The sequence below is a fragment of the Heterocephalus glaber genome, unplaced genomic scaffold, assembly GCF_053883595.1.
Source record: "Heterocephalus glaber isolate CG9 unplaced genomic scaffold, H.glaber_assembly_v1.0 deba00001461, whole genome shotgun sequence".
Taxonomy (NCBI): Eukaryota; Metazoa; Chordata; class Mammalia; order Rodentia; family Bathyergidae; genus Heterocephalus; species Heterocephalus glaber.
Window position 1 is genome coordinate 24,262,629 of NW_028258308.1, and position 14,371 is coordinate 24,276,999.

Genomic DNA, 14,371 nt, shown 5'->3' on the forward strand with positions numbered 1-14,371 from the left:
GCCCGTTTACAAAGGCAATAACAACAAAACAATTACTCCCATACATCTAGCATCAAACAGAACTATAAGATAGCACTCATTCTCAGCCAGGGATTTAGCTCAGTGGTTTCGCCACCTGCTGTACAAGCGCAAGGACCCAAGTTTGATCCCCAGTTCGATCCCCAGTACCAAAAATAAATAAATAAATAAGATGGCACTCATTCTAAGGAGAATCAGGTATATTATTGTCACCCATACTTGTTTGATCTTATACATAAAGAGATGAAAGCAAGCTCTTAAGATAACCCACTCTGGGAGCAGCTTGGGATTTTGGACACAGTCAGATAGGCTTCTGTCCCTCAGACCCTTATTTTCAGTGGTAAAACAATGTTCCCTGGGGATTCTGCCAAAACAGTCTCTCTCTTCACAAAATTCCCTTATGTTTAAACATTAGCACACCGACATTACAGTCTTCCAAAGACAGATTCCAAACAGTATAGGTTGAGTATCCCTTTCTGAAATCCTTGGCACCAGAAGTTTCAGATTTCAGAGAGGTGAGGATTTTGAACTATTTGTAGAATTTTATCAGTTGAGCATCCCTAATCCTAAAATCTGAAATCTGAAACTTGTTAAGCATCATGTTCATCTTCAAAAAGTTTCAACTTTCGGAACATTTCAGAACTTACGTTTTTCAGGATAGGGTTACTCAACTTGTATTTTAAATGTCAGCAGACTTTAGAAATCAGATGCTAAATCTTACAAATATATGTTACTGTTAACTCTCAAAGACATAAGTATATATATGTGTATATGTGTATATACATATATATATATATATATATATTTTTTTTTTTTTTTTGGTACTGGGGATCAAACTCAGGACCTTGCGCTTGAGAGGCAGGCAGCAGAACCACTGAGCTAAATCCCCGACCCGAAGATATAAGGATATTTTTGCCAAATCATAAATCCATATTGAAATTTTTGAATTATTCTTGTACTATTAATTCTTGACAACGACATGGGAATTTGTTCCCAAAGTACAGTTGGCTAGATAATCTGAAGAGCTTTCCTACAAGACCACAATTAAATTCTGAATAAATGAAAACATGATATGGTAGCACTAAGCAGAAAGTAATAAAAATGTCACAAGGGGGGAGACAGAAAGGGAGGGAGTGGGTGGGGAAGAGGGAGGACAATGCAAATAAGATGAAGGCAGAACAGTGGGATGAAAGTTAATGTGAAGGAGACGGATGCCTATGTAGAACTTCCAGGCCTCCTCAGGATGAGAGCTGAAACCCAGACCACTGTGGTGGGGCAGGAAAAAGACCCAAGTGGCCCACGCCAACAGCACCTTTGTGCACCTAATAAAACAGACTCCTATTATACTGTACACAAATGCAGACCCTCTCCAGAGAAGGGCCCAACCAATTTCGGCCTTGACGGTTTCCACAGATAATCAACAAATTCCAAGCACAGTAATATAAACCACGACATAAAGAAACAAACCACTACCTGTCAGAGTTAGTACAAACCAAAGCCTCCCAAAACTTCAGATATGAGAAATCTCAGATAAGCATATGGAATAACTATGTAGAAAGGTTTTTAAAAATAAAAGAATGAATTTTAAAAATGAATCAAAGCAGACAACTAACAATAAACGGGCAGATTTTTTAAAGAACCAATTTTTCCTTGTGGAGAAATATAATCATAGAAATTTAAAACTTAGTGAATGAATTCAGTAGCATATTAGGGACAGTTAAGAAAATTGCTGAACTAAAACAGAACACAATAATTACATGTAAGTTAAGAGAACGTGTAGTTCATGTGTGTTAAGTTCTTCATTAACTGGATAGAGAGTCAGAGGACTTTTTTTTTTAAAGTGTGCACGATAAATTTCAGATTTAAGCACCAAAAGAAAAGAAACATACCACATGTATTTCAAATATGTGGAGGAAATAAATGCAAAAATAAAATAAAAATAATGTAATACAAGAAAGGAGAAAAAGGAATATAAGAAATGGAGACCATAGAAAACATAAAGATCATAGAAATGTGTGAATTTCCTGTTAAAATAAGGGAGTATCTGTATTTAAAAAAAACATTCTAGTTATCACTGAGAAACAGCAAATCAAAAGAACATGGAAGTGTTGGAACAGATGGAGAAAGAACAACCAGGCCAATAATCATAACAAAGTGAAAAGAAAAACAGGCAAACACTAATAATACATTAAAAAGAGAAAAAAATAGGTAAATTTTAATAAAAAATAAAATAGAGGTAGTTACATCAAGATACAGCCGACTTTATGGCTAAAGAGTCTGATAATTAGGGACATTAATGAAAATATATTAACTTATAAGGGAGAAATTATTCTAAATTTGTATGTCTATATTAGCCCATTTTTGTTACTATACCAAAATACCTAAGGCTGTATATTTTATAAAGAAGAGAGGTCCACATAACTCATAGTTCTGGAGGTTAAGGGCATGGCACTAGCACTGGCTTAGCTCTGCTGAGGACAAGCAGGGGGATGGCATCATGTCTTTATGACTAATTCAGGGTCCAAGAAGAACTCCCTTAACCCCTTCCAAGGGCAGTGAGCCCAATGACCTAACCAACTCCAACGAGGCCCCATCTCCTACAGGTTTCACTACCTCTCACCATTGCCAAACTGAGGACCCAGATTCCAATCCATCAACCTTTTGGAGACAAACTACATCCATGTACTAATAAAATAGCTTCAAAATACAGGAGGCAAAAACTGAGAGAACTATAACAACAAACTTAGATGCATGTTCACAGTGAAAGACTTCAATTTCCCTCAAGCACTGTTTTTTATTTTCCCCAGCTCCAATCTCACTTTTTTTTAACTTTTTATTTTACTGGCACATTTTAGATACACATAATGGTAACATTCATAAGGAATTTGTACCTGTACATGATATATCTTGCTTCTTCTTTTCTGCCCATTCCCCTCCCCTGCCTTCCACCCTTCCCCTCCTTATCTACAAAAGCCTCATTTCCATTTTTTCCCATCCATTCTTTCTTTCTTATCCCCTCCTTCCCCCAACAGTCCCCTTCTCCTTTGAACATTTTCTTCCCATTTCCCAATATCTATTATACATTTTGGTCCTTGTTCCTTAAGCACTGTTAAAAATACAAAAAATAAGGCTACAGATGATGGGAATATCTCACTTAACTTGATTTAACTCCTAAGAAGTAATCAGACCTACTATGTATGATCGTGACTATAGGCACTGGAGAGAGAGAAGTCCTTACCTTCACGGGAATTACTTCTAAATGGGGAGACAAACAATAAACATACAAATACAAAAATAAATGTGTTGTATTAAGATACAAAGCACTCTACATCTAGAAATTAGAAATCCACATTCTTTCAAGGTGCATGGAAAACATAAAAAGGTGATAAAATTTTAAGACTAGCCACAAAAAACATTTCAAAGGAAACCATTTATCATACAAATCTGACCACAATGCAGATTGGTCAATGCAGTTAACTCAATCAAAATCCACTCTAAAATTCAAAGTTTTGGAAGCTTATAAATATACTTAAGTTCAGAATAACTTTATAGCTTTCTTAGAACTGTAGATTTACACAAATCTTTCAAGTTTTTAATTGTCCCACTTTTATGCCAAAAGAACTACACATAAGCTACCTGAGAATAACAGTGCCACATGCTTTAATACCTTCATCCCAGATTCTGCCAGTCAAAAGCCCTATTCACTACTTTAAAAAGAAGTCAGTGACAGAAAACCCCAGACAATGGCAATTTGAACCAGAAGCTTCAGGTGTATCGAAAGGTGTGAGCTCCAGAGACTAGTGGCACCAGCTCCTAGCTTGTTCCCCCGTCGACTCACTACATGGAATTAACTTCACGGTCTAAAAAAGCTTTTCAAACTCCAGGTCTTTCTGTATTCTAGTTAGTATGAAGTAGAAAGGGATGAAAAGAAACATCTTTTTAAAAAAGATACTTGCTATAAATCACAAAGGATTTCTTTTACTTGTTATTAGCTAGTTAATCCAGAGGCCACAGTCTGCCTCAAGGAAGACTGAGAACCTAGTCCTAACTTCAGGTATTCATGTACATGCCCAGGTAAAAAAAACTGGGAAGCTGATACTGACAACCAGCAATCTGGGAAAACATGATAAAACACTGTGAGAATTCTGCCCCGTCTCTCCTCCCGTCTACTTACCAGAATGAAACAAATGACCAGCAACAATACACTCAAGTTCCAGGACAACATTCAGCCCCACTTCTTGTGGCCAGTAAGGCTGTTAGTCTGCAAGGCCCTAGGGATGGACCAAATCCTTTCCTCCTCCTGCTTAAGTGGTTAGGTTGCTGAAGCCACTGTGATCATGAAGGGTACAATCTCAATGATGTTTTATATCTTCAGTTAAAAATCTTTCAAACACAGTTTCCTTAAGCGTGGCCACTGGACAATACTCTGTGAGAGCTGCTTGACAGAAAAACTTTAAAGAGGAAAATGAAAGCACAAAGAAACCTGCCTCCATATTTGGGTTTGATTTCTTTCTTTTACAACTGGCTGTATACTAGCAATGCAGCATTCTGGGCATGGACACAAAAGCTGGGTTTTCTTCAAGGGTTTGCCTCTTAGGTTTTCTGCTGCCTTAGCCAAGTGTATCCCAGCACCCCATGCTAACGAGAGACTTGCTGCCAGAAAGCTGAAAAGAGCCACAGCCCAGTGCCACGTCTCATTCCTGTGAAGAGCCCTTCTCTGGGGCTTTTGGCTCCCCTCTGGGCTAAGGCCTGCCATGGCTGTTTTCACACAGTGATCCAATTTGGGAACAGAATTCCAGATGTAGTAGATGGATGATAGACAGGGATCAGTGTGGATGAGTCAGAACTCCATCAGTGTAATTCCTTAACCAAGAGGTCCACACAAACTAACTGGACAGAAATTGCCTACAATTAATTATCAAGAACTATCAGAATCTTGCCAAAGTTAATCTGATGCAAGTTCTTACAGCCTTACACTCTGTTCCCTTTCCATCAATCACAAAGAACATAGGTCATAAACAAGCTTTTTGTTTGGGAGGAAAATACAAACTACATCAAACATTGCTTAAACTCTCTGCCTAGTTCCCTCCATTTTCTGAAATATAAACATGTCTTTGAACTCTATCAAAATATTCAAATGTCACACTTTAAATCTATTTTCCCAGAAGGCTCAAAAACTACAAAAGACAAAAATAAAACAAATTACCAATAACAACAACAACAAAACCAGAAAAGAGTAGATAGCCAGTATCAACTAATCAGTGAAAGTAAGTATTATTATGATACTGTGTTTTCTTTAAATACCAAAGCACATCTAAAACCATGCTAAGCCTGAAACTGGTTTACAAAAGGTCACTCAAGTAACATGTGTCTTAGCACTGAAAACCTTTATCAGGTAACTGAATTGATTTGCTTTTAAGATACATTAAAAGTTTTGTATATAGAAGCTCTGTAGTCACAAATCAATAATCAAACTCCAACCCTCCTTTCTGCATTCCAGTTAGTACAAAGTAGGAAGGGATGAAGAGAAACTTTCCTCTTTTTTTGGTACTGGGGATCGAACTGAGGACCTTACACTTGTGAGGCAGACATGGCACCGAGCTAAACCCCTGGCCAGAGAAACTTCTCTTTGTAAAAGATACTTCCTAGAAGTCTCAAAGGACATTTTACTTGATATTAGCTGTAGTCCCATGGTCACAGTAATGCCTTGGGGGAGACTGAGAACCTAGTCCTAACTTCAGATATTCATATACATGCCCAGGTTACAAATTGGGAAGCTGATGTTGACGACCAACAATACTCTCTGTCATGCCTGTGAGAGCTGCCTGACAGAAAACTTTAAACAGGAAAATGAAAGAACAAAGAAACTTGCCTCCTCCACATTTGGGCTTGATTTCTTCCTTTTATAAACATGCTATTCCATTTAAAAATATATATTCTTAAAGATTTGGAAATTTGCGAATAGGAAAATTCTACTGCTAGTGCTCATGGGCATTTCCAGGGTTATGGATTCCTACAATCTAAAGCTCATCCCCTGGTCCTCGCTTCAAAGGAGTTTCAATCACTCCTTGTTGCAACTTAAATACCTCACTGAGGGCCAAAATATAGTCTTTACCCTAGCATTCAGTCACTACCATGACCCAATTTCTATTTCTAGACTTATCTCCTTTATGATTAAATCAGGTAATACAAGCAAAATGTGAATGAAATGTTGATACATAGTAGGCACTCAATAAATGGAAACTGCTACAATGATTCCTCTTCTTCCTCTTCCCATGGACCCTTTATATTCTACCTTACTTTGGTCAACAGGAATTCTATGCTATGTAGCCAACAAGGTCCATATTTTCCAAAGTCCTTTGCTCATGCTGTCTCCCTCTCAAGAATGTCTTCTTACCTCATCTATACTTGCAGGTATACCCCTTTACTCCTCTCTTGTGGTCTTTCTCAAATCCTACCTTCTCAATGAAAGTGTCTTGGTCCTCTCAAGTAGGAATGATCCCTCTTTCCTTTGAGAGGCCATCATATCCTACTGACCCCTCTGAGGATGGCATTTGTCCCCCGAGCTCTGGACGAGAGCACTAGATGTTTGTGGTTTATCTCTCCATCTTCAGCACACGCTCTTTTGATAAAGCTGGAGGCCAGAAACTGTCCAGTGTGTCTTCATATGACCCCTTCCTTTGGAATTTGCTAGATACCTCTGAATTGGAAAAGATACAAAAATATTTTTAATATTTTGAAGTGAAAGTAAATTTGTGTTCTGAAAAATACGGATTTTTATTAAAGGATATGAGTGTGTGTACATATACACACATACACTCCCATGTTCCCTGAAGCTTGAGATGACTTTGCTTTGAAATACATCTTGATAGAACATGTGCTACAACAGGTTTCTACCTTTGAAGATTCTATCCTAAAACATGCTTGTTATTTGATACCCATATCCTATATTTTAAGATTTAAAATGCTTTTATTACTTCCCAAAGTCTCAAAATGCCCTAAATTCTAAAGTCAGCACAAACACATTCAAATTAGTAAAATACAGTTTTAATGTAAGTGTTTCACTATGATAACCACTAATTCTTCCTTATGGAAAACTCTTCTAATTCATTGTTTGGCAATAAGACATTTCAATCAATCATGCATCCTTCTAACAGACAACAATGTTGAATCCATTCCCAGGGTTCACAGAAGAGGCAGGGCACCGTTCTTGGATCACTGTGGAAGGATTTAAGGAGAAGAGATTTTAGAGGACACTATAAGCAATCAGAAAAGAGTTGGCTTGGTAAACTGAATATGAACCCGCCTGTCTTAGGAACCTGCTTGTCCACATTCAGAAGACCCAGAGAAACTTTCATTGTTTTAATATATATGATCGTGAAGTAAATAAGAGAGACAAGAGGGAATACCGGGGAAAAAGAGAAATAATCTAAAGGGTTTGAAGGCAAGACCAGGGAGCCATGAAGCAAATGAAAATAAGCACCTGAAGGCAGTGTCCAAGAAAAAAGAGAAGCCTACAAAGTCCACAGTCTTGGTGAGGGCTGACTTAGAGAGAGGGAAAGAGAGAGACAGAAAGAGACAGAGACATACAGACAGAGATAACTGAAGGAACAGGATCAGGAAACTCAGTTATTCTGGGAAGGAAAACTGCAGCAGGAACATGGAAGAAAGAGACTTTAATCTTTGCTAATTCATTCAACACTTAAAAACTTAAGAAGGGTTCCGGTAAGTTCCTGGGAAAAGACAGGCTCATGAAGTGCAATGGATCAACCACCACTGCTATGACTTTAATTTCCAGTGCTACTATGGCAACCACCTTCTATTAAATGAATACTGGGTTTTAGGAGGTGGGCTAAGTATATTACACATACTAACTTAACTAAATTACTCAACAAATCTATGAGGTAGGTACTATTATTCCAGTATCTCTGGTTTGTGAATGAGAAAACCAAAGCTCAGAGACTTAGGACAAGCTAGTTGTTATGGACTGAATGTTTGTGCTCCACCCCCACATTCATGTACAGTTTTAACCCTAGGTGTGAAAGTATTTGGAGATGAGTACCTGAAAGGTGATTAAGGGTAGATGAGGACATGTGCGCTGGACTCCCATGGTGCAATTAGTGTCTTTATAAGAAGAAGAGTCTGGAACTGGCACTGTCCACCATGTGAGAATATAGAAGGTGGCCATCAGCCAGGAAAAGAGCCCTCACCAGAGCCAACCATGCTGACACCCTGATCTTAAGACTTCCAGCCTCTAGAACTGTGAGACATAAATATCTGTTGTGCAAACCATCCAGTCTATAGTATTTTGTTATGGCAGCTTGAGGAGATTAAGACAATATTAAAGTTAGGATACAAAATCAAGACTGCAAATTAATATGGATTAACAAAAAAATTTTTTGGCTAATTTCTATTTTGTTATTTCTGAAATTCTGATTGCTTTGCACCAATAAAAGAGAAGAGTGTAAAGTTTCCATTTCTTTCAGAGCTCAGTTTCCCATGATGAATAAGATGCAGAGGAAACAAGAGTGCTCTGAACAGCAAAGTGTTGATTACCACATCCCAGAAAGCGAAGCACAGGCAGTTCTCTACAAATAGTCATGTTATGAAGTAGACATTCTAAACTGAGATGAAATACTATCCAGAGTGTGCCTTTAGGAAAGAAACTTGTTGCCATAGCTTGGTGAAAAGCCAGTATAAGTTAATGATTACATCATCTAACTTAGTATAGTAGCTGAAGAAAAATTCAGAATGGATAGAGTTGCAGAATACTATTTCCTTTATTTCTGATGTTCTGGGGAAAAAAGAAAGGAAAAGGGAACAAGGATCAAGTACTGTGACTATCAAATGGGGAAGAAAAGTAATCCTAAGGCCATTGCTCTTCTAAGAAAGGCCATGGTGTAATTGTTTTATGTGTTTTGTATGGCTTTTTTTTTGGCCTGTTAGTCTGGCTGTTAATCTGTATATATGATAATTAACTTTATAAGGGTGGATAAGACAAATGAATATGATGCTGGCAAAAAAAAAAAAAAGAGAAATTGTGATGTGTTATCTACTCATACTAATTCCCCACGATGAATGTAATCATTATGTACTGCAAATACAATACTAATAAAAATTTACAAAAAATTTTAAAGGCCATTCTACACCAGACTTTGGGAAATGAAAATAAAGAGTAACAATTGATACTTTTTATTCCTTTCCCACTCTGTTAGGCTATTGGCACGAATTATTTAATCCTCATAACAACTTCGGGTGAAATATCCCATCTTCAGATGACAAAGCTGAGACCCACAGATGTTAAGTAACTTGCTCAAAATCACAGAGCTACAGTCTGACCTGCAAAGTCTCTCTGTCTTTTATGCCACTTAACCTATAAACAAAGAGAAATGCAAAATTCTGCCTGTTCCTAGGCTCTTGACAGCCCACCTAAACTCAGTTGATGAAAGAAAATTTGAGGGTCATGTATAAATAATTGGATTTTAAAAACTCCATCTCCAATAGATTTTAACCTTTCAAAGTCATAAAATACTACTGCCTAAAGATTGAAAATGTAGTCGTCAGAATGTAAGAAGTAGAGAAAAATAATGATAATCATCATGACTTACAACTATACTAAAAATTCTAACATATATTAACATATCACTTCTCCTAGCTATAAAAACTTTTAATTATTTAATATAAAAGGCTACCTACAATAAATAGCTGAAGATTTTTATTGAAACATAAAATATTTTCTGTAACACTGTATGAATTTCACAATTTATCTAGTTTATTTTCAATCCTTTTTTTCTGCCTTCTTAAATGTCTAATGTAACAATTCTATATTTCTAAATTCAAAACATATTTCAGGACAAATATGGTCCCAAAAGCCATCTCTTTGTGTTTTCATCTTGCATACATCTTGTTTCACATGGCCTCTGACAATATCAAGAACCTTTACCTTCTAATGTCAAAACTGTGCCTGTGGCCTTATTTTATGCCTAAAAAGAAAATATTTTAATTAAGTTAAAGTCAACATTATTTTCTTAATCCAAAGAAGGGATGTGTATTTGCAATGATGAAAGGGAGGAAATAGACAGAGATACCAGATATATATTGAATACATCATTTGACATGTTCAAATAGAATTCCCACATGCACTTCTTCATAGTGATTATGTGGACAGTGGCCAGTTTTAGTTAGAAAGGTCCTAGCAGAAGCTAAGGTAAAAGCCAACTCAGATTCTGTCATTTTAATATATGATTTCTTTTTTTGTGGCTGAAAATTAAGGCTTAGCTCATAGTTCTTTGCATGTAAACAAACCAATAGTTGTTTTTCTACAACAAAGTCTGTATTTCCCCAAACTTCAAACCCCGTTCAACATCCTCATCCTCCAAACAACCAGCAGTCACGTACAAAGTAAAAAAACCACAAGGTATGTCCTCATTATTGATGACTCTGGAGAAGTGACAAGGGCATTACACCACTGCACAGCCAATTTTCAGACCAAACAAATACTGATTTGGTAAACCTCTCCTAAGTGTAAAGGTTCACCTGATGCAACAATTTTGGCTTAGTGTTAACTTTCCTCTGCTTTCTGTCTCCTTTTCCCTGCATCTCAGTGGCATATTTGAGAACAGTAAGCACTGCCTTTAGCAATAGTTGTACCAAAGTATCTACCCATGAGAAATACAAAGGAGAAAAGAAGTTAGTGCTTTACCATTTACAGTTAGCTTGGTCCACACATCAGATACTGCAAATACTCATATTCCACACTAACAGAAAATTTTTTTCCTTTTTTTTCAGTAAAAGTTACAAATAGAATCTCCACTGCCTTCATTCTCATTATTGTTATGCCTCAAAGATGTAAGATAGATGTGAATTATAAATTTTAAAAAAACAGAATCTGCTTGAAGATAATGCCTTCACCAATCATCTTTACAAGACATTTCTGGCTGAAAAGATAGTGAAGCAAACCTGAGAAATGACAAAGGAATCTAAAAAGCAAGAAAAGAACATTCTATGAAGCAAAAGTGAGTTTTCTTCTCAAAGAATCTTTTAAGGGAAGCAGAAAATATGGAAAACTTGAAATTGTAAGTAATCCTAGAATTACCTTCAAAGAGTCATCTTTTACCAAGTGCTATATATTTTTCCATTTTTCCTTTTCTATCCATATTTTTAACACATGCAGATATATTTGAAATTTCTTTATATACCATGGTGTTCTGACATTATTTAAAGAGATCTAGAATAAAAACTTAGCTTTCCTGGGCTGCAGCCTCCATGCCTACTCTTTCTAGACTATCAGGGACTCTTCTGAGTTCCTCATAAGTCTCTTTACCAGTCACTGCTTCCAACATCCAATGTATATTTTAGGTCGCACTGTATTTTAAAAATTAACTGCCCTCTGATATAACTACATTTCCCCACATTCCTTACTATTCTGCACTTCCTGTTTCATTCATTTATGTTACCTTCACGGACCCAGAAACTGAGACCAAACCAGTGGGGACTCTGAGGTGAAGGAAGCCTCACAAATGGTATTTTGCTCCCAAGCAATCCTCTAAGGGCTAAGCAGGGACTGCGTAAGGAACAATCAAGACTACTGTCTTTAATATTTATATTTACAGGTTGAAGTAAGCCCAGGAGTCTTGTGGTGTGTGTGTGTGTGTGTGTATGTGTGTGTGTGTATTACTCACTACTATACAGATAAATACTGATGACAATTCATACTGAAAATAAACTGAAACTTTTTAAACCTTAGAAAAATAATCAGGCGAGATTTTTTAAATGTTTGTGTGAATAAATGTGAAGTGCTGTTTTTAAAGCTTAGAGCAAATCTAAACCTATAAAATGCTTTTATATCCATTAGGATGGCCAGTAAAAAACAACAACAAATAGAAAAACGAGTATCAGGATGTGGATAGACTGGAATCCTGTTGCTATTGGTGGAAAGGTAAAACAGTGCCATCACTGAAAAACAGTATTATAAACTCAAAAAATTAAAAATGACCATATGATCCAGGAATTCCATTTCTGGGTATATACCTAAAAGAAGGTGCCATCTCAAAGAGGTAACTGCAGGTCCATGCTGGCAGCAGCATTATGCACAATGGCCAAAGGTAGAAGAACCCCAGGTGTCCATCAGTGAATAAAAGGATAAACAAACATGAGGTACTCATACAATAGAATATAATCAGCCTAGAAAAAGGAAGCAAATTCTGACAGGTGCTACAACACAGATAAACCTTGAAGACATTATGCTAAATTGAATAAACCAGTCCCCAAAGGGCCAATACTATATGATTTCTCCCACACAACATACCTATGGTAGTCACAGAGACAAAAGAATGGTGATTTCCAGGGACTGGGGGAAGGTGTAGGCTTGTTAAATGGTTATAGAGTTTCAATTCGGCAACATTAAAAAGTTCTAGAGGGCCAGAGATTTTGCTCAGTGGCGCCGTGCCTGCCTGGCAAGTGCAAGGTCCTGAGTTCAATCCCCAGTACCAAAAAAGAGAAAAAGTTCTAGAGATCCTTTGAATAATTGGAAATGTACTTAACACTACTGAACTGTTTATTTTTAAAAAGCCTAAGAATAAATTTTATGTGTACAACATTGTGGTGATACAAAATTAGAAAGAAAAGAAATACATTAAGAGGGTTATAATTATATAGTATTTGCCACTAGGCATGGTGGCAAACACCTGTAATCCAAGCATTCTGGGAGGCTGACATGGGAGGATCCCAAATTTGAGCCTAGCCAGGGCTACTGAGTGACTTAGTGAGATCCTGTCTCAAAATAAAAAAATCAAAAAGGGATGGGGATGTAGCATCAGGCAAAGGCCCGAGGTTTGATCCTTACTACCATACACACACACACACACACACACACACACACACACACAGAGATGATCAGATGATATATTTCTACAGTGGAATCTTTCTATATTGTTTGTGGGAATGTAAACTAGTACAATCACTATGGAAATTGGTGCAGAGATTCCCAAAAAACCTAAATAGAGATTCCATTCAACACAGCTATTCCACTTCTAAGTGTCTTCCTGAAATAGTTAAAAAAAGTCATCATATTACAGTGTCATGATTATCTGTGTTTATGGTGGCACAATTCATAGTAACTAAATCCTGCAAGCAGTGTACATATCCATCAACAGATGAATGGATGAAGAAAGTGTGGTATTATACACGACAAAGTACGATTTTATCATGAAGAATAAACTTGAGTCATTTGTAGAAAAACGGATGTGCCTTGAGACTGTAATGTTAAGTGAAATAAATCAGACATACAAGCATAAGTACTGCATGGTTTCTCTTATATAAGAAGACCAAAAAATAAAGAGCAAAATAAAAGATAGATCATAGGAAATACAGAGATAGATCTTTTCCAAAAGGGAAGAGGACAAAGAGATGGAGGGAAGGCGGATGAAAAAAGAATTAAGATGTGTTATATACCTGTACCAACTCCCCAGGAGGAATGTAATCATTATGTACTGCAAACATGTGCTAATTAGAAAATTGAAAAAATTTAACTTTCAAGAGCTTAAGTTGCAAATTGGAATTTTTAAAAGCTGTGGAAGCCCCAAGTTTAGGGCTTTGTAAGACTAAGTTCTTATAAAATGGCTATTATCCTTGAAAACTCAGACCTAAAGTATGTCCTGCAGCAGATGTTTATGCATAGTAAGTTTTTAAAACATAGATAATGCTTTAGAAACAGATGATATAGAATACAAAGGTAAATAACTTGAACAACAACAAACCTAGGTAATAACAATATTTCAGGAAGCAGTAATGGTGTTCATCAAATTCAATCACGTAGTGAGCCTTTCTAGCTCTATTTAACAGTTATTCACAGAAGCAGTGACCAAAACTGAGGACCAAGACAGGGCAAAGAAGCACAAACAGGCCCTTTTCTGAGTAACTGCAAAGAAATTTTCCTTGCAAAGTTAAATGGATTTGGATGAAGATGTTCTAAAGAGCTACCAAAGACTCCCCATATTCACTGGGGTGGGTTTTTTTAAAAAAACACTTTGAAAAGTTTTTCAATTATCCTGAAGTTAGCATATAGTGTCAGGAATGATGGAAAAGGGGCAATAGAGAGACAAGTACAAGGAAGACAGCAAGGATGTTCTTCTGTGTCACAGACAGATGCTAAGTGCAGACTCTTTACACGCTAGCACACTCCACTACTCTTTGTCAGATGCATAGAACCACATTCTTCCAGACCAAACAGAACCTCCAAACAAGAATAGCAGAGAGTTTGAGAGACATTAGAGCATGATCTATAAAGCAGCTCAGCCTTAACAATTCCGTCTGATAAGCACAGGATCAAGTTCAACTGGGTTACTCAGTTACA

At 36.8% G+C, this 14,371-nt stretch overlaps 1 protein-coding gene across 9 annotated transcripts in view; it reads right to left on the bottom strand.

The window, feature by feature from the left end:
• The window catches only part of Slc7a2 (solute carrier family 7 member 2), a 77,248-nt gene that overhangs the window by 52,070 nt on the left and 10,807 nt on the right, over nucleotides 1-14,371 (bottom strand). For 3 of the 9 annotated variants that reach the window (XM_087217192.1, XM_004853080.4, XM_021265089.2), the window contains exons 2-3: nucleotides 6,477-6,718; nucleotides 4,193-4,453 (exon numbers count right to left, since the gene is read on the bottom strand). The exons of 4 other annotated variants lie outside the window; for them this stretch is intronic. In XM_087217192.1, the coding sequence (XP_087073318.1) occupies nucleotides 4,193-4,243 (51 nt within the window). In that variant the 5' untranslated portion in view covers nucleotides 4,244-4,453; nucleotides 6,477-6,718. The remainder of the gene's footprint in view (nucleotides 1-4,192; nucleotides 4,454-6,476; nucleotides 6,719-14,371) is intronic. 2 more of the 9 variants (XM_087217188.1, XM_021265091.2) reach the window with 2 other exon arrangements.